This window comes from Eucalyptus grandis, chromosome 4 (genome assembly GCF_016545825.1).
Source record: "Eucalyptus grandis isolate ANBG69807.140 chromosome 4, ASM1654582v1, whole genome shotgun sequence".
Classification (NCBI taxonomy): Eukaryota; Viridiplantae; Streptophyta; class Magnoliopsida; order Myrtales; family Myrtaceae; genus Eucalyptus; species Eucalyptus grandis.
The window spans coordinates 20,266,431-20,281,419 of record NC_052615.1 but is presented as its reverse complement, the minus strand read 5'-3'; the positions used below and the strand labels follow the sequence as shown (position 1 = coordinate 20,281,419).

Here is a 14,989-nt window from a genome sequence, read left to right as displayed (position 1 = left end):
TAAAACTAATTAATAACACAATCGTAAAAATTGGTCAGTTAGTGAGATTGATAATTAAATAACTAAAACCACTTTAAATGATTTTATTGGTTATGAACGAAAATTTAAATAGACATACCCAACCAGCCGTTTGCTTACATTTATCTTTGTTTTCTTTTATAACAATAAAATCGTTTAAAGCTTATCTATTTATTTATTTATTTGTGAACAATGCTTGCTAATGTATGATAATACATGCTTGTTTAAAATCATTTTCATTATACAATATTCATCATGCCTAACTTGTAATTTTATTATTTATTTTGATACTCTATGATACTTTTTACTCATGAATTATAATACTGTTGGTACAATATCTTCACTCAATTGACGCCGATAAGAATAGTAATCTAATCCAATATAGTATTTTCAAATCATGTAGTGTCTTCAGCATCGACTATAATTTGGAATGAACAATCATTAACCGTCGACAATATAAATTGGAGAAAATCCAAGGAAGTGTTGTACAATATTCTGAATTATTTTGCAACGGGTATTAGAACCTACTAGATGAGTTCCTATACATTCGTAATTTCTATAAATCCATCTTTTACAAGGCAAACTATGAATAAAAAAACATATGCACCTCCGAGACAACTTTTTCTTCTTAAAAATCTTTAACATAATTTCAAGGAACTACAATCAATTTGGCTGGAAAGAATAAAAATTAAAGTTTTTAGATAGAAGAGATTTGTGAGCTTTTGGCGTCAAAATTTCCCTTTATTAGTATAAAATTAGAGGTAAAATGATTGCCAATTTGAGCTTCTTACTAAATGCACATTTTATGGCTTTTTTTTTTTTTGGTTGCCTTTCTGAGGGTAGAAGTAAATCATATTCTTCAAAAGGAAAATTTCTGAACCAAACTTAGACAAGAAAGCAGCAATGCAGGGAACATCATTGCCTAAAAAAATATATTGTTAAATTACAATGTATTATTAATCAAAGCTAAGGCTAATTTAGTTGACCAAATAAAAAAAGTGAAGATAGCCCTGCCCACATTAATATATGAGCTACAAATTAGACAACCATTGTCCCATACAATCTGAAAATTGTCTGCGTGACGCATCCGTTGGCTACAGCGGCAAAAATTCAAAAATTGTTAGACATTTTGCCAGAAAGAAAATATTAAAAAATAGATCTAAAAACAACACACTTCCTGTCAAAGGATGGCCTTTATCTGCTAGCAGTGGAGGCCTTAACTAGGTTCAACTTAATTCGACAGTTGCAACCGAACGTAATCTAATGGACTTTTTTTTTGTCTTGAAGATGGTCCACGAAACAGCTGCACGTTTTTGTTTTCAAATTGCAAGATTCTTATCGAGTTGATATTTTTACACACTGTTCTTATTATTTTAAATAACTTCCGACGGTGCCTTGAAAGGCAGTTTGTCAGAACCTAACCTTTTTAATTCGAGTATATGTTTTATAAGATTTTTATAAGGAGAAAGCATTGTCAGAATCATGCTAGTTGCTCTTACAGAAAACAGAGGAACAGAGATAAACTGGAAGCAATAATGACAAAAGGACAAAAGATGTATGCATGAGCATGAGAGCTGCTTTTTATGGATTCACATGCTGAAATGGGGTCAAGGAAAAAGGTCTCGATGGAGACCTCTCAGTGAAATAAATATATTGTCATCTTGTAGTCAGTGAATAAATAAATTGTCATCTTGCAGTCGAGAGTTAAATGGCGGTCGGAGTATGTCCAAAAGGGAGAAAAAATGAAAGTGAAATTAGCTGCTGCAAGTATTAAAGTAAGTCAGGATGTATCTGATTGACAATATGGGTTAACAGAGAAGACAAAACACTCTGTTATGACACTTTGACCTGCACGGCGGGACGCGCGTGCGTGATAGAACGAGAGAGAGAGTGAACCTTTCTATTTTATACAAAGAATTGCAAATTCAATCCTAAATCTATAATACGGCTTTAAATTCAACCATAAACTTTTGAATTGACTCAATGTAGTTCTGAACTTTCATGGCCAAGCCTTGCTTGAACTTGCTGTTGAATTCCTTATCTAAGAATAAAATTGGCTTCATTTTGAGTAATGTTGTTCGCATTTGGTTGTCTATCCTAACACGTAAGGTGGTCAACAATGAGTCAACCGCCATGTCAACAATTTCAAACAAGACTTGGCTAGAGGACTTGATTGCGTTCTTTTTCGAAGGTTTAGGATATTTTAGTTTAATTGAAAGATTTATGACTTAATTGCATTCTCTTTCAAAGGTTTGAGATTACATTAAGTTAATCAAAAAGCTTTTGATTGAATAAAAATCTGTAAGTAGGCTTAGATTCGAATTTGTACTTTTTCCATTTTAAACTCATCTATCTGTGTTTTATTTTTCAATTAACATAATACTTTTATATTTATATATACATACACTTCCTCAAAGAAATTAAGTTCAATTAAGGATGGACTTCTCGAGTTTCATGATTCTTTTAAAGAATGGTACGGAACTATACTTTCCGTCATACAGTAACATCTCTGATATTTTTAGTATATTATAACCTAAAGAAATGAAATTATTGTTCCGACTACTACTTTCAATTGTTGTGTATGATACACACTTTCGAATCAGACTAATTACTACATTAGGTCATGTTAAATCACCTGGTTTCGTCCACATGAAGAGATGATCATTCCTTAATAAGCAATTCTGTTCTCAAATTCTATTCTATTTCTGTGTGTATTATTATGCTTATGCTTTCTGTCTCAAGCTTCTCCATAGAAACGTGTTTGACATTTAGGGCATATTCATGTGAATTCGCCTTTCATTCTATTTGTTCTCCGACCCAATGTCCCCTTATTTCATTTCATCTCACTCAAATGCGCCGTTTCGCAAGTGTGGTCGAAATGAAAAGTTCAGCCAACTAAGAAGCACACGCTTTAGTTGAAATGTTTGAAAAGTTAATGTCAGGTGATAGGATTATAAATTTAATACAACATCTTTTACTTTAGAAAACAGGTTCAACTTGTCATTTTTTTATCCTGTCAATTCTTCAAGAAAGATAAGAGACAGCAGGGTCTCGAAATCGGCAAAGGTCCCATAAGATTAGGAACCAGTTCCTCTTGTCCAAGCGAATGAAGAAGTGTGAAAGCTCTGGTTGAAAAGTACAAAAACCATTCAGAGTCTTTGATCTCTAATATGTTTTTTTTTTCTTGAGGGAGGCCATTTGAAAATAAGATAAGTCCTCGATTTACGCAATCTCATCGATATCACAGATGAGATAAAACACCAGTAAGAATTCCAATGGACAACGACAATATGAAGTCTTTTGAAATTGGCAATTCAAGGAATCAAATTTGTGCGGCGTGATATATCTAGAAGGGCATTGTAGTCATAGGAAACTCATGTCCCATTTGCATTATATAACTACCTCTGAGCTGAACAATTTCCAAGAGAAGTACCAAGGTCCAGTACAGATAGAAAACGGGGGAGTGTGCTCTGTCACCCCAAACACAGCCAAGCTTTGAAAGCCATCAATGGCCACCAAAGACCAAACGCAAGACCCGGAAAAGCCGAAGAAAGACCTCTCAGAAGAAGCTGAAGAAGAAGTAGAAAGATGCCCGGTAGAAGAAGTGGCCCTGGTCGTGCCGGAAACAGACGACCCATCACTCCCGGTGATGACATTCCGAGTGTGGACTCTTGGGTTGGCCTCCTGCATCATCCTCATCTTCCTCAACACCTTCTTCACCTTCCGGACGCAGCCCCTCACCATCTCGGCCATCCTGATGCAGATCGCGGTGTTGCCCATCGGCAGGTTTATGGCCAAGACTCTGCCCAGCAGAGAGTACAAGGTGCTTGGGTATGGCTTTAGCTTGAACCCGGGGCCTTTCAACATGAAGGAGCATGTGATCATCACCATTTTCGCCAACTGCGGGGTGTCCATCGGCGGGGGCGATGCTTACTCCATTGGAGCCATCACTGTCATGAAGGCCTATTACAAGCAGAACCTGAGCTTTCTCTGTGGCCTCGTCATTGTCTTGACCACACAGGTCAGGAAAAGAGTTGATTCCTTTGGTCTCCTTTTGACTGGTTCATGTGGTTTGTGGTCTGCGGTCTTTTTGTGCGTTCGCCTTTCTCGTTCAATTATTGGTTAGATGTTTTCGAGTTGAAGTGAGAAGGCCAGGGTAACCATAGGGTTTCTATTTTAAGTTGTAAGCTTATTTTACAACTTCAAGGAAGTTATTGTTAATAGTTTACCAAAGACTGCTGTCAGAAGTTTTAGGATTAGTTTTACAGTTTAGTCCTAGTATTATTTCGATGTTCTCTCCCATTATGCAGTAGGAAAGCTGATAATTAAGACTGATACGGCTCTTGAGAGGGCCAGTTGTTCTGCGTCTGGTGTTTGTTATGAACTTCTTACAAAAGGACTTAATTCGTATGGAGCATGATATAAGCATCTGCATGAAACTAGGAATATGCCACTAAAACATGACGTAGAGGGTCAGAACGGTTCGTTTCCTAGTCTAAGAGTGGACTGAGATTGAGTTTTGATAGGGAGCTCTACATTAGTTTCAATTTCTCTCCTTATCCTCTTCTATGATCCTTGAATAGCGGTATGTGTATTTCTCTAGTTCAGCTAACCATTTGATCTTTTATTGTGGGTGTACAGATACTGGGATATGGCTGGGCTGGATTACTCAGGAAGTACCTTGTGGATCCTGTCGAAATGTGGTGGCCTGCAAATCTTGCTCAGGTTTCTCTGTTCAGGTCCGTAATATAGTCGTAACATCTGAAGTTCTCATCCTCCATAAGCTCCAATCATTGAACTATTGAACTAATCATGCGTAGACGAAAGAAATGAAAGCAATCCATGTATTCTCTAGCACTAAGTTCTACAATAAATCAATACAAATGAAATTATTCATGTGTCTAAACAGTATCAAATCTGAAGTAAGAGGGAAAAAGCAAAATATGCATAATTGAAATCCCAATCTTGTTCTTCTCGAATCCCTGCTCGCTAGCAAGCGGTTGAGCGAATCCGAAAGTCTCCGGTGAAAATTGCAGCCCCTTTATACGTAAATCAGAATCGCATCCCTTCCTTGTTCCTCTCTTTTTCCTCTTTCATGTTGGAACAGCATGACTCACTGTACTTTCTCTTCTTTGCTTATTCGCAGAGCACTCCATGAAAGGGAACATAAAACAAAAGGATTTACCCGAATGCAGTTCTTTCTCATGGCGATGGGGGCAAGCTTTGTCTATTACGCCCTTCCCGGCTATCTGTTCCCGATCCTGACGTTCTTCTCTTGGGTCTGCTGGGCCTGGCCACACAGTATCACTGCCCAACAAGTAGGATCAGGGTACCACGGACTCGGGGTCGGTGCCTTCACACTCGATTGGGCCGGAATCTCGGCTTATCACGGAAGCCCCCTCGTGTCCCCATGGCATTCGATTGCCAATGTTGCGATCGGCTTCATCATGTTCATATACATAATAGTGCCTGTGTGTTACTGGAAGTATAACACTTTCGATGCTCGGAAGTTCCCAATATTTTCAAATCAGCTGTTCAAGTCTGATGGGCTCAAGTACGATACCACCAAGATACTGACCCCTGAGTTTGATCTCAATGTTTCTGCTTATGAAAGTTATGGGAAGCTATACTTGAGCCCTCTATTTGCCCTCTCAATAGCATCAGGTTTCGCGCGGTTCACGGCTACGCTCACTCATGTGGCATTGTTCCATGGCAGGTAAGTCTTTCTCTGTGTCTTTCCAGCTTATTGATTTCATTAAATAGATGTACTGGGCACGGATGCACACATGGAACCGTTTCATGCTTTTGTCCTACAGCGAGATCATGAAGCAAAGCAGAGCTGCCATCAAGAATGCAAAACTGGACATCCACGCAAAGCTAATGCAAAGTTACAAACAAGTGCCTCAATGGTGGTTCCTCATTCTACTACTAGGAAGCGCCGTCGTGTCCCTCGTGATGTCTTTCGTGTGGAAAGATGAAGTTCAGCTGCCATGGTGGGGGATGCTATTCGCCTTCGGCTTGGCTTTTATCGTTACCCTCCCAATCGGGGTCATTCAAGCGACCACCAACCAGGTAAAAACAGAGTTCTAGTTGGCCGGGTCGATTCTCTCTCTTTTTTGTGGTGCAAGGTTTGCATTGGTAACGTGCCGCTTTTCCATTTGCTTCTTTCGCAGCAACCCGGATACGACATCATAGCGCAGTTCCTTATAGGGTATGTGCTACCAGGAAAACCCATTGCGAATCTGCTTTTCAAGATCTATGGACGGATCAGCACCATTCATGCTCTCTCATTCTTATCCGATCTCAAACTCGGGCACTACATGAAGATTCCGCCCCGCTGCATGTACACAGCTCAGGTATCTGCAGCTCACGGGTTCCTGCTTTTGCGGCTCTCACTAGTATTAGAGATTGTATCGGTCATGGCATAGTGGCTTACTTTTCTTGGTTTTGATGTTCTTTTCTCAGCTTGTTGGTACTTTAGTTTCTGGAGTAGTCAACCTCGCAGTTGCGTGGTGGATGCTAGATGGCATCGAGAACATTTGCGACGTCGAAGCGCTCCACCCTGATTCTCCATGGACATGCCCTAAGTACCGCGTTACCTTCGATGCTTCTGTTATATGGGGATTGATTGGACCAAGAAGGCTGTTCGGACCAGGAGGATTATACAGGAACCTGATTTGGTTGTTCCTCATCGGAGCTGTCCTGCCTGTGCCAATTTGGGCATTGAGCAAAATGTTCCCGGAAAAGAAATGGATTGCCTTGATAAACATTCCAGTTATATCCTATGGATTCGCCGGAATGCCGCCAGCCACTCCGACCAACATAGCGAGCTGGCTCATCACTGGAACGATCTTCAACTATTTCGTCTTCAGATACCGGAAACGCTGGTGGCAGAAGTATAATTACATCTTATCCGCGGCATTGGATGCTGGGACAGCTTTTATGGGTGTTCTGTTGTTCTTCGCCCTGCAGAACGAGAACAAAAACTTGAAATGGTGGGGAACCGATATCGATCACTGCCCTCTAGCGTCGTGCCCGACTGCGCCAGGAATTAGTGTCCCAAATTGCCCAGTTTTCAATTAGCTGTGTCTATGTGAGCTTGCTATTTAGTCGTTTGCCTTTGCAAATTTGGAGATAAGCTGAATATGTATTGAGTGTGAGCAGAGGAAGATAGATTTGTATGATTTGAATAGATAGGGACCTGCTTTGTATTTCGTACATGATTGCACGCACGCCCATTCTCAGAGGAATTCCAGTTATGGTTTTTTCTCACTGAAGCAACTATCTCTCAGATGTGACCTGAATTTTGGACTTTGATTTTGCCTTGATTTGCTGTGTCACTAAATCATAATTGCAATAATCAACCATGACTTTCATTTGAAACCCAAACATGACAAAAGAAAGCCGTCATTCAATCTCTCCTTTGAAATGAGAGAGCAGTTCTTAGTATTGCAATTCCAGAGCTACATGTTTCGATAGATTCCTTGTTGCATGAGCGGGTGAAACCAAAAAAGAGGCCAGACCACGTTATCGACGCTAACACCTATCAGATCACATGGTCTACATTAAAATCACCATCAATTAGGCTCCATTCGCAATTGACTCTTTTTGACCTCCTAGTCTAAGCCACTGACAAAATGCATTACCCTCTTGATCAAATTGGTAGTAACCTCCACAGCCCATCCAGATACAAAGTAAGCATGCTCTACCTCTGCAAGGATTTATAGAGCACCACCGTCACGTATTTGGATAAAAACCTGTTTGTTGAGCCAAGTGCAACCACCGCTGGGCAGCTCTTCCCTTTCTGCATATAAAGATGGTTGAGCACTACATGTTGGGGTCTTGACAAAGGTGGTGGAATCTCCAAGTGGAGTGCCGGCACGTTCAAAAGCGTGAGCTGTAGGTGAGGCGGCACCATGGGCGGCTCTTTTGCGTAATCCTCAGATCCAAGAAACAAGTTGGTATAGCTCGACTCTGGGGACTGTGGAGGTTCGAAGCTGGAGATGCTCTCGAGGTCTTCAGGAACAAAATCCTGCAGGGAAAAATCAGAAGTACCAGTCACCTCAATTGAAAACCAATTTACACAATCAAATAGCAACTTCGCATTTATAAGTGCACTTTCGGCAAAATTTCCTCTTTACTGTGACAAGATTGAAAGTATAATCCATACGTCCAACTCAATGCACTAGTTGGGAAAAACCACAGATGCAACATCCACTCTTCTGTGTCACTTGAGGATGCATATTCATCCAAGTTAAGGCATGAGATGTAACTTCATGATTTCTTCAAATTTTTTTTTTTTTTTTGTGACTCAGGAACCACCGTACAACCGGCAACCGATAGCGTAAATCCGGGGCGGACTAAGCCACCACCACAGATCCTGCTGCGGGTGAGTCGCGCAAATGTGACACCTCTGGGATTCGAACTCCTCCCCTTCGTGAGGGGGAGAGAGCCCGAAGCCAGCTGCACCACTGCGGGCAGTGATTCATGATTTCTTCATTCATCTTCAATAAACATATAAATTTGCATGACTAAGGTGGCCTTGAGAAGAGGATCCTTCTTGATACTGTTAAACTTCATGCGAATCAACAAAAGCAACAAAATAGGCTTCATTGCACGGAAAATATGTCAAATTGCAAAAATCTCATGCTTTGGCCTTCCGCAAGGACTTTGGTTCGCATTTTACCAAATCCATGAAGTTAGTGAAATATTTCATGATTTCAGCATCCACCTATCAGGTGATCCCTTGTTTAAAAAAAAAAAAAAAAAAAAAAGTGTCAACAAGTAAGATCTATCCTTGGTTTGCTCATGATCGCTCCTTCTCAAATACATATGAATGAAGAGACGGACAGTACTGTAGAGGAAAATTTGATAGAATAAAACATAAGAATTCCCGTTCTCAAACTCATCTAGCATAAAGATTGCGTGCAAGTACAAGGAATGCACGTGAAATTGAATTAAACTCATGCCAATTCTTATGGAGCCATATATTACATGAAACTAGCCAGAGGATGGCATCATTTTAATCCATTCACTTGATGGAACAACATTTCTATCATTGGGATAGTAGAAAAATATTCACCTAGTAGTTAATCTTCCACTAATATGAGCAAACAATCATGGAGTAAGGGACGCCACAACAAAGATGAAACTAAGTCATCCATATTAGATCGTTGTACAAACTATTTAAGATAAGTGCATTAGAAGTCCTAAAACTTACGACGAAAGTATTATTTAGTCCTAAACTTTCAAAAAGTGCAAATTAAGTCATAAAACTTATGAAGAAAATGCAATTGAATTCTAAAATTTTCAAAAAATACAATCAAGTCCTAAAATTAGTTAAATGGGTCCAATGACATCCTTCTGTTGTTTGCACTTTTTGAAAATTTTAGGGTTCAACTACACTTTCATAACAAGTTTTAAGACTTGATTGCACCTTCGTGAGAAGTTTTAGGACTATATTGCACTTTTTGAAAGTTTTAGGACTCAATTACACTTTGGTAATGAGTTCTAGGACTTCTAGTACACTTATCCCAAACAATTATTCCTCCCCTAGGCCAAAAGGTTGTATAAACCATAAACTGTTGGAATGCAAAGCATACATTGAGAGTGGTGTAAGATGTTCAGCTAATGTCAGAATAAAAAAATCTCCTAAAACTAATTAGTTTCCCAAGTGTCACCTCCGAAAGCATGCACAGCATGCATGCGCATCAAGTATATGTGCTCATGTCATGGCACGACACTTGCCATTCATGACATTCCCTGCTTGCAATTCATTCTAGCAAAGTACCTTGCTTAGAAACTTTTTTTCTTTTGGGATCATTACTGCAAGGAACTTTCCAGTTATGATGCAAAATTTTCAACTGCAGAGTATCTAGAATTTAGATCTAGTTGATCTAACAAAATAGTTTCTGTTCGTTTCAATTTAAAACTTTCATGAGGTGGATTTCTCATGCCACTTTGACAACAGTCCCTAGTACCCACTATCTAGATGGGGGAAATTGTGGTGCTTCCTCATAAACGGACATTCATGCTAGCTGAACCATGATGAACTGGTCAGATAAACCAACCAGAATGAGGAACCCAAGCTTTGTGAACAAGACAAAGTCTAATGATGGATTATTCAATGTGAACATAGCATGCATGAATCCAGATGTCCAATTACTCGTGCATGCTACTCAAAACAGTATAGAATAAAGGGACATAGTGTCATGTACCTAGATGGATCAGTTAAGAGATGCATCAAGATCTATATGACAACAAATACCGTTGTTGATCCATTCAATCATCTTATAGACGTTGATAACATCTTTTTTTTTTTTTTTGGTCTGAGACATTGATAACATCTAAAAGAGATATTTTTGTACAAATTACTCAGGTTCCAAAAAAGGAAGAAGAAGAAGAAGAAGAAGAAGAAGATAGAGCTAAAAATATTGAAAGCAGGATTTCCATCCAGGTAGCAGATATTTCACAGTTCAGACATTCCCACAAATTTCTTACATACTTCTGTCATTATCTAAGCAATACGTGTCCCAAGAACAGATAGAGCTTGTGATTACTATCTCAATCAGGATATAAAGTCATTCTTCCTCCAAAGTAACAATTCCAAGCATCCTTTGGAATGAGTACTATCATTTAGCTTGTTTGGGGAAATGAAAAGGCTGGTAAGAGTGTCATCTGTTGACAGAGTAACTTCTTGAGCCCATTTATCAATCTGAGTGTCTTATGATCAGGAGCTTTTAAACAATTATAATTATGCTTGTCGATTTTAAGAATTATCAGACTACCATTTAAATGGTGGAGAAAAACCAACCAAGTCACAAATATGGGCATAAGAACGTGGATTCCAAGGGAAGATGGAATAAAGGGAGTTCTCCCACATATAAAAAGTTAGAACACTAACCAATAGAACAAGAACAAGGCTAGAAACCCAAGGTGAAGACCAGGATAATAAAAGAATGTTGAGCAAGGCAGTCAATGACAAAGAAGCCATTAATCCTAGCTTCCACTTAGCACACTACCCTAATTCAAATTAGATTGTCAAAGAACTAATCATCCTTCCAGCCATTAACCTAACTGTAAATGAGACGAAAGCGCCTTACTCCCACTTGAAGACAAACTATCCATGGTCAAGGCATCTCTAGCCTCTTAGAACAATAACAACTCCATTTTCTTTACAACAAATCACATACCTGCAAGTCCAAAATGTTGTAAGTAGCTCCAACGTCATCTTGGGTCCAGGGTATATCAGGTGCATGCCTCCACTGCCCATCAACAATGAACCTATACTGGTAAACACCTGATGGCAATACTTTCATTATTGTGAAGTCTTTCCCTGATCTCTGCAAGGGCATCCTGCTCAATAGGGTAAAGGTTTCAAGCTTGAGGTCATGTGCAGTGCAGCTCCAGCACATATCGAGGACGAAACGACACTAGAACAGAGAGTTGAAGAAATAAAAGGGAAGAAACCTTGTTTTCCAGTTGTCCCATGATCCCTCCACAGCAACTTCCTTACCACCATAACACCATGTGATCATGGTTGGTATCCCTTGTTCACTACATGCATCTTCATAACCCGAGGAAGTTTGCATCCAGGAGGGGCCAGAACCATGCATCTCATCTGGTCTATGCAGTGGAGCCACTGGGACCTAAAGGTGACACCGGCAAGAAGTAGACAGCAAATTACTATTAGATCTTTTTAGAGATCTAAATGAAGACAAATGAACAAATATTTCCTTTATTTGGAATAAACTGATTTCTGACCTAGGGACAGATTTGATCATTAAGGCATAAACATGGTAATGTTTGGCAAAGAGGGGATCATCAAGATCTCATAGAGATGAGAAATTGTTCAACTCCCCACAATGTAGATCAGGCTTGACAAAGGAAGTCAGGAGCTCTACAAACTACAGGGATCGTAAATCACATAATACACCAAGGAAGAATACTTTTTGCGAGAATGCTCCATTTCACATATCCCAGATCTCCATGATCCACAATGAATTGCACAGGAATTTGCAGCAGCTGAGTATTATTCGCCCGTTGAGATGTTGAAGCCAACTAATCAAAGGGTCCAGCTAAAGACACTCGCCATATGTTCTCAACCAAAAGAAAACCCAAGAATTCTTTTGAACTTTAAACAAACATCTGATGAACACCAAAGAAAAACGCACGCAGAAAAGTAATCCATCATCAATCCGAAATCCTAGAAAGATTTTCCAAGAGATCATCAATTCGACTATTAATCATAGTTTTCTAGATAACCAACCTTCCAACGATCACAAGAACTACTAAGCTCACAACAACAGACTCAAATCCAAAGTGAAATCTCTCCCAAACGGAAACCAACCAAACAAGAGACAGCTCCATCAAATCAAAACCATTAAGAAACCACATGCAAAAAAGAAAACCGCCACAAGTTTTTATTTTCACGAGATTACATCCGACACCCCCCAAATGGGGAAAAACACCACAGAACCAAATCAACCTAGAAATAGCAAAAGGTGGAAAAACAAGGGCTAACCTGAGGAGCGAACATCAGAGGAGACTGGGTGGCTCTAGGGCTGTGGGGAGGAGACTGGCCCATCAACTCAGCCGGCGCAGTGTAGCCAACGAGCGCCTCATCGGGCGCACCCATGCTATCCTGAACACTACCATCGCCACCGCCGCCACCTTCTTCATCGACCCCAGATGGACTGCCCACCCCATCTTCTCTTCCGTTCACATTCCCCATCCTCTCAATCAAAGCCCTTTCTTTCTTTTATCTATATATCTATCTATCTATCTTCAACGCTACAAGGGGGGAAGAAATCCCTCAAGAACCAACACCCAAAAGGAAAAAAGAAAGAAAAAAAAGAAGATTAAACGAGCGAAAGCCCCACTCGCACAATTCAAGCTCGATTCGGACGCTTTTAAGGATTAGACCCACGAACCCATTCACCACAAAAAGCGCTACTTTCCGACTATAAAGAAGCAGGAACCCATCGAGGCGACAGTAGATGGATTGCCCCTGTTCGACCGCAGGGACATAAAGGGTAAAAGAAACAGGAATACCCAATAAAAATTAAAGGGGAAAAAAAAAGAACCCGAGACGGAGAAACGAAGAGAAAGAAGGGAAAGCAAGAATGGGAAATTGGAGAAGGAGGAGGAGGGAGAGCGAGCGAAGAGAAGAGACGACCCTCGAAACCAAGAACGAAAAGGAAGGAAGGGAAGAGAATGCAACAGAGAAAAAGAAGGGGAATTGGGTTGCTCCGACGAGGTTGGAAGATCGGACGGATGGCCCAGTGACCGTGATGGGGGAATGCTCGTCACGTCAGCATTTTGACAAAGTCCTCCCCCTACTCTTTTTCCCCTACCACCCTCCTCCTCCTCCTCCTCGCGCAGAGAGCGTGCACGAGCGAGAGCACGGGCGAGAGCGAGAGCACGGGCGAGAACGAGAGATGGGGGAGAGACGTCGACGACGATGTTGATGATGATGGATGATGAATGATGATGGACTCCGATTGGTTTATACCCCCTTATTAATATGGCCCCGGCCTGCACTGTGTACCCTCTCTCTCTCTTGCTTTCTTGATCCTTATTGGCCTTTCCCCCCCTTCCTTTGCCTTCCGTTTCACTCTTTCCAACGCTTCTTTCTCTCTCCTCCCCTCGCCTCCTCTCTCTTTTGTGCATTGGTCCCCGGAGAGACAAAGGTTTGATTTTTATTCTCGGTAGTGTTCCTAAGCTCTTCATTCGACCTTGAATCTATGTTCCTTGACACTTTTTTCTTGTCCATTTGGTCCTGGCCTAGAGGTGGTCCTTCCGTGAATTGGGCGCAACGTGCCAGCTTAGATAAAAAATTTGTGCATATTGATGATGTAGAGTGTCCCGTTCGATTGAGTTCTAATTGAAAATATTTTCTTTCTTTTTCTCTCCTACTTCTTTGTCTATACCATCTCGATTGGCGACTCCACAATGCTTGGCCATCGCTGCCGTCTCCGTCGCGTGTGTCGTCATGTCGTGCCCCGTCGCCATCACTTTGTATTTAGCTCTTTGGGAGCTCTTTTCTCTCTTTGTTGTACCTGGGATCAAGGTCACGACTAAGTGTGAACCTTCTTCGTTAATGGAGGTCTACCATGAAGTGAGAGAGAATAGAGAAGTGGCGCCTTTTAACATGCGAAAGAGAGAATTGAGTAATTTCTGTATATTTTGACATATGTAATAATGAAGAGTACACGAGCGGATTCATAGGTTTAAGGCAACGGGATGAATATAATATCAATTAATTATAATCCATAGGAAATATGCACTATTAAATGAGGTATATGCACGATTCTAAGAAATACAAAGAATCAAGTTACATATCTTAATATCGCTAATGGCTGTAGTGATCGAGGCCTAGTTTCAATTGGCCTGTGGCGATAAAGTTGGTCGTGATGGCATTTGACCAACGAGCGACGACTAAAGGTGGTGGTCGAGTATGTCTTATCGGCAATCAAGTGTATCTTGTTGGTAGCGATGAGTTATGACAAGGGGTGGCGGTCGAGTTGGTTACAGTGGCAACAAGTTGCAACGAGAATGGTGGTTGAGCCATTGCTATGCCTAGATGCCAAGCTATATAGCATGAGGGCAAGTTAACAATGGTGATGTTTGGGTTAGCTAGCTCTGTGAGTTTTTATTATAGAAAGACTATGATATTTAGAAAATTCAGGGACCAAATTAAAAGAAAAAAAATAAAGAATCAAGCACCAAAATGAGCGTTGAAGAAAGGTTATGAAAAGAACAACAAAAGTTATAAAACTTGTCAATTTAATGCGTTCGAAGCATGCATTTAAACTCTAAAACTTGTCAACATCCCGCAATTAAGTCCTTTTGTCCATTTTATCAATTTTAAATGGACAAAATTACACACGTGGCTTTTATATTATTCCTTTCATCACACGCGGCCCGCTAGTAATCAAACGCAGCATCCTACAAGAGAAAACGACTCCGT

General features: G+C 40.4%; 2 protein-coding genes across 2 annotated transcripts; one reads left to right on the top strand and one right to left on the bottom strand.

Annotated features, from left to right (window-relative positions):
* The first annotated feature begins 3,417 nt into the window (after nucleotides 1-3,417).
* Nucleotides 3,418-7,311, top strand: LOC104428146 (oligopeptide transporter 3). Its single transcript, XM_010041140.3, has 6 exons — nucleotides 3,418-4,039; nucleotides 4,660-4,757; nucleotides 5,165-5,734; nucleotides 5,835-6,090; nucleotides 6,192-6,374; nucleotides 6,484-7,311. Exons 1-6 carry the CDS (start codon nucleotides 3,527-3,529, stop codon nucleotides 7,099-7,101), a joined length of 2,238 nt encoding a protein of 745 aa, XP_010039442.2. The 5' UTR covers nucleotides 3,418-3,526; the 3' UTR covers nucleotides 7,102-7,311.
* A 98-nt stretch (nucleotides 7,312-7,409) lies between these two features.
* LOC104428145 (SNF1-related protein kinase regulatory subunit beta-2) lies at nucleotides 7,410-13,421 on the bottom strand. The gene is made up of 4 exons (XM_010041139.3): nucleotides 12,542-13,421; nucleotides 11,488-11,666; nucleotides 11,211-11,373; nucleotides 7,410-8,050 (listed from the first exon to the last, which is right to left on the bottom strand). Exons 1-4 carry the CDS (start codon nucleotides 12,749-12,751, stop codon nucleotides 7,724-7,726), a joined length of 879 nt encoding a protein of 292 aa, XP_010039441.1. The 5' UTR covers nucleotides 12,752-13,421; the 3' UTR covers nucleotides 7,410-7,723.
* Between the last annotated feature and the right edge of the window lie 1,568 nt (nucleotides 13,422-14,989).

What these genes read in the sequence shown, in the direction of transcription:
- LOC104428146 (XM_010041140.3), top strand. Translation starts at nt 3,527, where the DNA reads ATGGCCACCAAAGACCAAACGCAAGACCCGGAAAAGCCGAAGAAAGAC. An exon ending in GCTCAGGTTTCTCTGTTCAG is followed by an intron (nt 4,758 to 5,164) that starts GTCCGTAATATA and finishes GCTTATTCGCAG; the next exon opens with AGCACTCCATGAAAGGGAAC. An exon ending in TTCAAGCGACCACCAACCAG is followed by an intron (nt 6,091 to 6,191) that starts GTAAAAACAGAG and finishes CTTCTTTCGCAG; the next exon opens with CAACCCGGATACGACATCAT.
- LOC104428145 (XM_010041139.3), bottom strand. Translation starts at nt 12,751, where the DNA reads ATGGGGAATGTGAACGGAAGAGAAGATGGGGTGGGCAGTCCATCTGGG. An exon ending in CTCTGATGTTCGCTCCTCAG is followed by an intron (nt 11,667 to 12,541) that starts GTTAGCCCTTGT and finishes TGTCACCTTTAG; the next exon opens with GTCCCAGTGGCTCCACTGCA. An exon ending in ACAACATTTTGGACTTGCAG is followed by an intron (nt 8,051 to 11,210) that starts GTATGTGATTTG and finishes TTTTCCCTGCAG; the next exon opens with GATTTTGTTCCTGAAGACCT.